Genomic DNA, 9,519 nt, shown 5'->3' with positions numbered 1-9,519 from the left:
GCGCACTCCACACCTCAGAATTTGACTTCAGCACTGCGCCTCCTCTGAGTGTCCGTATGCGTTTCTCTTTCCTCCTAGCTGTAGGATTTCCACTCAGCCAGCGTTCCTGTGGCTCTGGGTGATGTCCGTTCCGTCTTTTAGTTTCACTTTTGAAGTAGTTGTTCAAAGCAGCAAACTCCGGCGTTAACCTATGCCGCCATCTTGGTTCTCCTCTGTTATTTTCGGGTTCCAGGTTTGATTCTGGTCAAGGGCATGTACCTTGGTTGCAGGCACATCCCCAGTACGGGGTGTGCAGGAGGCAACGGATCGATGCTTCTCTCATTGATGTTTCTAACTCTCTATCCCTCTCCCTTCCTCTCTGTAAAAAGTCAATAAAATATATTTAAAAAAAAATCACATCCAAAATTCCAGTTACATTTACTTTATTGTCTCTTTCAGTTTCTCTCTGCTGTCATTTATTCTCAGGTTTGTTTTTGACAAAATGTTTATATGGAAACTTGACAATTTGGAGAAGTATTGCTCAGGTGTATTGTAGGATGCCCATCTGCTGGAATTTGTCTGATGGTTTTTTAAAAAAACAACAACAACCCATTTTTAAAAACTGATTTTAGAGAGAAAGGTATCAACCTGCAAGTAGAACATTTATTGGCTGCCTTCTGCACACTTCCCATTGGAGATTGAGCCCAAAACCCAGGCATGCGCCCTAACCAGGAATCGCACTAGCAACCCATAGGTGCATGGGATGACACCCAACCAACTGACCCACACCAACCAGGGTGTCTGACATTTTTCTTATGATTAGCTAGGGTTTATGTGTTTTTTTAGAGGAAGATTATAAAGGTGAAGGGCCATTTTTATCATATCAAAGGCATAAGCTATCAACATAAATTAGGACTCTCACTGAAATAGTAATTGTCAGCATTCTCCGCTATAAAATTACTACTCCTTGTGGCAAGTGGCCCCACTCAGGGGACAGGGTGTTACTCTTCGCTCCTTTACGTGCAGTACTACAGAGGTTATTGGGAATCTTCTGCAGGAGGGACTTATTTGTCTCCATTTTTTATTTACTCAACCATTTCTATCAGCATGACTCAGATATTTATATTTGTGGTTATAATTCAGTTCTACTTTCTAATGTTGCTGAAATTGTTTGAGCTCTGGCCATTGAGAACCCTTTCCTTGGGTTCCTGTGCCCCTTTGATGTGTGCTCATTGACGTGTTTGTTTTCAGAATGTCCTTAATTTCAGGCACTACAAGATGCTCCAGGCTCATGCTGTGTATTTCCTGCCCCGGTACTGGAAATTTCTTCATCAGTATCTCCAGATCTGTGTTTTAGTCTTCTTTAAAAGTATCAGGTTTATGTTTTTATCAATCATCTCTATTCTTGTATGGGTGTTTTCCTTTATTATTTTTAAGATTTTTAAAAAATATGTTTTAATTGATTTTAAAGAGAGAGGGAGAGATAGAAATATTGATGGATCAGTTGCCTCCTGTACACCCTGGGGATGGAGCCCACAGCCTGGGCACATGCCCTGACCAGGAATAGAACCTGTGACTTCTTGGTACATGCCTCTACACTCAACCATACAGCCACACTAGCTGGGCTTGTTTCCGTTTTTATCATCAATCATATCTTTTCTTTTGCATAATTCTGTCTGTTTTTAGTAATTGCTTGAGCTAAAAATAAACATCAATAGACTTTTAGATATATATATTATAGGAATTATATATATATTAATTTTCAAATAAATATGGTTGGTTCAGTTTTTATTGCTGACTTTATTATTTTCTCTTAAAAACGTTTTTAAATGAGAAGATACCAGAAATTGAATTAACATCTCTCTCTCTCTCTCTCTCTCTCTCTCTCTCTCTCTCTCTCTCTCTCCCCCCTCCACTCTCATCTTTAATTTCTTACCTGAAAAATAGAAAATCTGAGAAAATGACTATGTCCAGCCTGTCTGAAAGCCAGAAAGGGAGTTTATGTCCCTTCAGGACCCAAGGATTATCACCTCAACAAGCATTCCTTAAGTAAAGACAAAAAGTAAATAATGGCAATGAAAAATTGTCCAAAACTAGGAAATCGCCAACATCTGCAGAACATGAGCAGAAGTTTCTCCTTCTTTTAAAGTAAGAGCACCTTACTTAAAACCACAACCACAAATGTAAATTTCGTCACACTGCACATCATGACCCAACAATGACTTGCTGTGGTTTTTTTGTTTTTTGTCTTCTTTTTTTAACCAATAAAGGTTGAGGTGGAAAACTGAATGGCGTTCAAAATTAATCACAAGATATCAAAATAAGAGTGCTTTACCAGTTTCTAAGAATGCACCTAAAACTTGTCACCGAGCAAAAACATGAGATTAGAAGTCAGGAAAATGGTGACTTAGCCAGGCAGTCTGGACGGGGCCGGAGGGAGACCTTTTCTTGCTGCCTTTCAATTTTATTAGATTGTGATCAAGAGGGTTCTCAGTATGTTAATTCTGTGGAATTTTTATTGATCTTTATTTTGTGGTCTTATATGGATAAGATTTTGTAAATGTTTCATACGTATTTAAGAGCATTTTCCATTTGTTATGTGGTTACAGGTTACGTGATCAAAGTTGTTGCAGTTATTCAAACTTTCATAGCATTTAATTTTCTTCTCTGATTGTTTATCTATCAGGTTCTGAGAAAATGATATTAATTACTACTAGTCTAGGGTGGGTTATCTTTTCTAATATTTGTGTGGTTTGCCATACTCACTTCTTTATTTTTAGCATACTCCTTTATTTTTAACATCCTAATCTGCTTAGCGATTGGAGTTTAGTTTTTACTTTGATTTAAAAGGTGGCCTACTCAAAGTGAAAGGATTAACGAGGCCTCCTCCCAAGATCCCATTGGATGGGCAATGAGGAGATTACTATGGCCCCGGTATAAAGCCAGGCCCAGGAGGATGTAGGCTGCATTTGAAGGCCAGCTCTCAAGCAGATACTGTCTTTCTGGATCCTGGGTACCTTCACCTGGAATTGGGATTTTGCTGGTGGAAGGTAGGTCACTTGATTTCTGCTATTTGTGCTTGTGACCAAAAGAGCTATGTTCCCATTACAAGTTTAAAGAACTAACTATAGTTTTATATTATTTACCATTGAGAAATATGCATCTGAATATCATTCCCTTGAGTTAAAGCAAGTTTTTATTCTTTTAAAAATCAGTTGATTTATTTAGAGAGAGAGCGGGAGGAATAGAGAGAGATGGAAACATCGATGAGAGTGAAACTGATCAGCAGCCCCCTCTGTGCCCCTTACTCGGAATTGAATTCATAATCTGGGCATGTATCCTGACGGGGAGTTCAGCTGGAGACCTCTGGGATCATGGATCGATGCTCAACCCTGAGTCACACCTGCCAGGCTGAAAAACATGATTTAAAAGTAAAATCTTTTTATTTTTCTTTGGAGAGAGAGAGAGAGAGAGAAACATCGATGTTGAGAGAGACTCATTGATCGGCTGCCTCCTGCACATCCCCCATTGGGGATCAAGCCCACAACCCAGGCATGTGCCCTGACTGGGAGTCGACCATGATCTACTGGTTCATAGGTTTATGCTTAACCATGGAGGCACACTAGCCTGGCATATATGTACATTTGAGAAAATGATTTATTTTACTTTTCAAAATTATTATCAACAAGGTGTTCATAAGGTTAAACTTTAATTTTTTAAGACTCTCCCTGGTGCATTTTTAGATGTGTCCCCTATTTTATTATACTGTGCTTATTTATTTCTACTTTTCACGCTTAGGTCTTTTTATTTCGAATGGTCTTTCCTAAGAATCAGGTTTTAGAATAATTTCTGTTAGGTGTTAGGTGTGTGTGTGTCTCTGTGTGTAATTATTTACGAATATTCTGTGTTCTTGTCTTCCGGTTTAGCTTTTAAACTTCCTTGAGGAAACTTTCTGCTACAGCGGGGTGAGGAGCCATCCAGGCACTCCAGCCTGTGATCCAGGAGAAGCCTCAGAGACCCTAACACTCCAACTGAGGAGACTCACAGTGCTTCAGGCTGAGACCCGTGCTCCTCCCTCCCCCCAAAAACGTCTGCTCCCTGGGGACTGGTCCATATTCTTCAGGCGCAAAGTACAGGGCAGCATAGGCCCCACTGGTGAGGCGGAAAGCCTGGAAAAGGTTTAGTTGTCAAACAATCTGAGTGACTGTCACACAGATACACCAAACCTTAAAAAAAAAACAAAAAAAAACAAACAAACAAGAGAGAAGACATTACTCCCTTATAATCAGGTATCTAAAACATCCCTGAGAACCCGGGAATCCTCTGCTTACATTGCAGCCATGGTGTCTAATGAGCCAAGTGGGACAATCATGACCTTCCACCCAACCATGGAAGAATTTAAAGATTTCAACGAATATATTGGTTACATGGAATCCCAAGGTGCCCACCGAGCTGGCCTGGCGAAGGTCATTCCACCCAAGGAATGGAAAGCCAGACAGACCTACGATGATGTCAATGACATGGTGATAGCCACTCCCCTCCAGCAGGTGGCGTCTGGGCGAGCAGGTGTGTTCATTCAATACCACAAAAAGAAGAGGGCCATGACAGTGGGCGAGTATCGCCTGTTGGCAAACAGTGGACAGTATCAGACCCCACCACACTTGGACTTTGAGGATCTGGAGCGGAAATACTGGAAAACGCGCCTGTACGACTCGCCCATATATGGCGCTGACATCAGTGGCTCCTTGTTTGATGCCAACACTAAGCAATGGAACCTTGGCCACCTGGGAACCATCCAGGACCTGCTGGAGCAGGAGTGTGGGGTTGTCATCGAAGGCGTCAACACCCCCTACCTGTACTTTGGCATGTGGAAGACCACCTTCGCTTGGCACACGGAGGACATGGACCTTTACAGCATCAACTACCTGCACTTCGGGGAGCCCAAAACGTGGTACGCGGTGCCCCCAGAGCACGGCCAGCGCCTGGAGCGCCTGGCCAGGGACCTTTTCCCGGGCAGCTCCCGGGGCTGCGAGGCCTTCCTGCGGCACAAGGTGGCCCTCATCTCGCCCACTGTCCTCAAGGAGAACGGGGTCCCGTTCAGTCGCATCACTCAGGAGGCTGGAGAGTTCATGGTGACCTTTCCCTATGGCTACCACGCGGGCTTCAACCATGGCTTCAACTGTGCGGAGGCCATCAACTTTGCCACCCCGCGATGGGTCGACTATGGCAAAGTGGCCTCTCAGTGCAGCTGCGGGGAGGCCCGGGTCAGCTTTTCCATGGACGTGTTCGTGCGCCTCCTGCAGCCCGAGCGCTATGAGCTGTGGAAACGCGCGCAGGACCGGACTGTTGTGGAACACGTGGAGCTGGGCCTGAGGCACCTCCAGCCCCGTCGGGCCACGCACTCCCCTAGATCAGTGGGCACGGGCCATGGGTCTCGTGGCCTCTGTGGCAGCCGGGCCCTTGTGCATAAGCCATCACTGTGCCCCCGGCTAGGCCGGGTTTCTGCCTCTGCTGCCCAGCCCGCGGCTGCCCTGGCCTTCTGCTCCTCAAAGCCCGACCCATCCTCACAGCCAACCTCGGGCCCATCTACCCAGGATCGCCAGCCAACTGGCACACGTGGTCGTGAGAGTGATCGTCGTCCTCGGGAACAGGGGACTCAAGAGTCCATTGTTCAGGCCCCGGCTAAGAGGCGCCGCCTAGTGGGCGCAGTGCGCACAGCTCCGGATCCCAAAGCCCAGCCTGTGCCTGAGGACAAACCCTCCATGGACAGCCCAGCACTGCTGGTCCCAGCATCCTAACGTCGCTTTTGGGTGCTGCTGTGCTCCAGTCCCCTAAACCCAGGGGATGTCCTCTTTTGTTTCCATGTTCATTTTTTTTTAAATTAAATCTTTATTGTTCAGATTATTACAGTTGTTCCACTTTTCCCCCATTACAGATGTTCCACTTTTCTCCCCTCCACCCGGTTCCTACCCGCTCTCCGTCTTCACCCCCCCCCCCCATTGTCCTCATCCATAGGTGCACGATTTTTGTCCAGTCTCTTCCCGCATCCCCTACACCCCTCCCCCCCAAGAATAGTCAGTCCACTCCCTTTCTATGCCCCTGATTCTATTATAATCATCAGTTTATTCTGTTCATCAGATTATTTATTCACTTGGTTTTTAGATTCACTTGTTGATAGATGTGTATTTGTTGTTCATAATTTGTATCTTTACCTATTTCTTCTTCTTCCTCTTCTTAAAGGATACCTTTCAGCATTTCATATAATACTGGTTTGGTGGTGATGAACTCCTTTAGCTTTTCCTTATCTGTGAAGCTCTTTATCTGACCTTCAATTCTGAATGATAGCTTTGCTGGGTAAAGTAATCTTGGTTGTAGGTTCTTGCTATTCTCACTTTGAATAATTCTTGCCACTTCCTTCTGGCCTGCAAAGTTTCTGTTGAGAAATCAGCTGACAGTCGTATGGGTACTCCCTTGTAGGTAACTGACTTTCTTTCTCTTGCTGCTTTTAAGATTCTCTCTTTGTCGAGGAGAAACTAAGATGGCGGCATAGATAAACACCGGGAAATTGCTGCTTCCCACAACAATTGATAAATGCATCAAAAACACAAGCCGGACTCATCCAGAACTACAGGAGAGCTGGCTGAGTGTAAATTCTACAACTAGAAGGAAAGAAAAGCACACTGAGAGCCAGAGGAGCTGCAGAGGTGGAGTGCAGAGGTACGGGGGCTCGCGCACGCGCGGAAAGGGTCTGGCACCTGAGGACGCGGCTGTCTTTTTGAATCCGGAGGGAGACACAAGCTCCCCACGGCTCTGAAATCCGGTTCCGGGAAGCCTCTGGGGACCCAGCACTCATACGGGGAGAAACTGGTCTCTCTGGCAGCGGGTGAGCTTGAGGGCAGCTTTCCCTCAGAGGTGCTTGCAGCCATTGCTGGGACACTGGGACTCGCCACTCCTTAGGGCGGGGCTGAGGCTCCGCCATAGCTGCTTCCTCCGCCCTTTGATTCCTTGAGACCCCGCCCCGCCCAGGCTGCAGCAGAGGCTTTTGCATATGAATGCCCCGGCCATTTGCAACCTGTAACTACCTAACCGCAGCCTGGCCAGATAGACCCAGAGCTTCCAAGAGAAGGCCCAAGGCCCCACAGCGGCTTGCATTGCTACACAGCTGAGCATCATCAGGGCACTTCCAAACTCCAAAAAAAGGAAGGGGAATCTGCAGTTCTCTTCATAGTTCCTGCTGTGTAACCTCAGGCAGAGGCTAAATTAGCACATCCTTAGATCCAAGAGCCACTGTACCCAGTGGTCAGAGGGGGACCATCCAGATCACAACTCCTCAGATCCATAAGGGACACACTCAGGGTGCAGTCTCAGTGAGCACCAAAGCCCCACTGAAGCAAGTCTTGCCCCAGAAGGGTGTCTTCAGCACAGAAGTTCTCCCACCATAGACACAGCTGATTCTCACTGCCAATTGTCCTGGAGGTCAATTCCTCCCAGTGAGCCTACAACAACCAAGGCATAGCTACAACAAGACTGTGCACAAAGCTCATAAGGGGGTGCACCAAGAGTGTCCACCTCAGGTAACTGGGGAGGCTGAGCCACTGGGCCCTACAGGACACCTAGCACACAAAGCCATTCTATCAACACAGGGAAGCAGTCAAAATGCGGAGACAAAGAAACAGGTCACAAATGGCAGAAACGGAGGAAAGCAAACGACTGGATATAGAGTTCAAGGCCACGTTTATAAGGTTTTTCAAGAATTTTATGGAAACCGCGGATAAATTTAATGAGTCCCTCAATAAGTATAGTGAGACCATGGAGGACATGAAAAAGGACCAACTAGAAATTAAGCATACACTGACTGAAATAAAGAATAATTTACAGAGATCCAACAGCAGACAAGAGGATCCCAAGAATCAAGTCAAAGATTTGAAATACAAAGAAACAAAAAACACCCAACTGAAAAAGAAAAAAGAAAAGAGATTCCAAAAATATGAAGATAGTGTAAGGAGCCTCTGGGACAACTTCAAGCGTACCAACATCAGAATTATAGGGGTACCAGAAGAAGAGAGAGGGCAAGATATTGAAAACCTATTTGAAGAAATAATGACAGAAAACTTCCCCCACCTGGTGAAAGAAATAGACTTACAAGTCCAGGAAGCACAGAGAACCCCAAACAAAAGGAATCCAAAGAGGACCACACCAAGACACATCATAATTAAAATGCCAAGAGCAAAAGACAAAGAGAGAATCTTAAAAGCAGCAAGAGAAAGACAGTCAGTTACCTACAAGGGAGTACCCATATGACTGTCAGCTGATTTCTCAACAGAAACCATGCAGGCCAGAAGAGAGTGGCAAGAAATATTCAAAGTGATGAATAGCAAGAACCTGCAACCAAGATTACTTTATCCAGCAAAGCTATCACTCAGAATAGAAGGTCAGATAAAGAGCTTCACAGATAAGAAAAAGCTAAAGGAGTTCATCACCACCAAACCAGCATTATATGAAATGCTGAAACGTATTCTTTAAGAAGAAGAAGAAGAAAAAGGAAGAAGAAGAAGAAAAAGGAACTCTTACCATTTGCCACAGCATGGATGGAAGGGGAGAGCGGATAAATACCACATGATCTCACTCATTTGTGGAATATAATGAACAACATAAACTGATGAACAAGGACTGATCCAGAGATGGAGAGGCATTGATTGGACTGTCGGGCTTTGGAGGGAGGGTAGGGGAGGGTGGGGGAAAGGGGGAAAGATCAACCAAAGGACTTACATGCAGGCATATAGGCCTAATCAATGGACACGGACAACGGGGGGGGGGGGGGGGGGCACGAGCGGGGGCGGGGGGGTAGAGGGTAACGTGGGGACAAGGACACATATGTAATATCTTAATCAATAAAAATATATTAAAAAAAGAAAACAAAACAAAAACAAAACAAAAAAGATTCTCTCTTTGTCTTTTGTTCTTGGCATTTTAATTATGATGTGTCTTGGTGTGGTCCTCTTTGGATTCCTTTTGTTTGGGGTTCTCTGCGCTTCCTGAACTTGTAAGTCTATTTCTTTCACCAGGTAGGGGAAGTTTTCTGTCATTATTTCTTCAAATAGGTTTTCAATATCTTGCTCTTTCTCTTCTTCTGGCACCCTATAATTCGGATGTTTGTGTGCTTGAAGTTGTCCCAGAGGCTCCTTACGCTATCTTCGTATTTTTGGATTCTTTTTTCATTTTGCTTTTCTGGTTGGGTGTTTTTTCTTCTTCATATTTCAAATCTTTGACTTGATTCTTGCGATCCTCTAGTCTGCTGTTGGAACTCTGCATAGTATCCTTTATTTCAGTCAGTGTATGCTTAATTTCTAGTTGGTCCTTTTTCATAACCTCGAGGGTCTCACTAGATTTCTTTAGGGTCTCACTACATTTATCCGCGGTCTCACCAGGCTTTTTGAGGGTCTTACTAAATTTATTGGCAGTTTCTAGAAAGTTCTTGAAAAACCTTAAAAGTGTAGTTTGCTTTCCTCCATTTCTGTTATTTGTTATCTGTTTCTTTGT

General features: G+C 44.6%; 1 protein-coding gene across 1 annotated transcript; it reads left to right on the top strand.

Moving 5' to 3' along the window:
• On the top strand, positions 1-5,777 carry LOC132242044 (lysine-specific demethylase 4D-like; the record flags this gene model as incomplete). The annotated part of the gene is made up of 2 exons (XM_059710971.1): positions 1-22; positions 4,336-5,777. Coding segments are annotated over 2 exons (1,464 nt in total), but the record flags the coding sequence as incomplete, so codon positions are not given.
• Between the last annotated feature and the right edge of the window lie 3,742 nt (positions 5,778-9,519).

This window comes from Myotis daubentonii, chromosome 9 (assembly GCF_963259705.1).
Source record: "Myotis daubentonii chromosome 9, mMyoDau2.1, whole genome shotgun sequence".
Classification (NCBI taxonomy): domain Eukaryota; kingdom Metazoa; phylum Chordata; class Mammalia; order Chiroptera; family Vespertilionidae; genus Myotis; species Myotis daubentonii.
The sequence above is the reverse complement of the archived record's forward strand: the minus strand, read 5'-3'. Positions and strand labels throughout refer to the sequence as shown.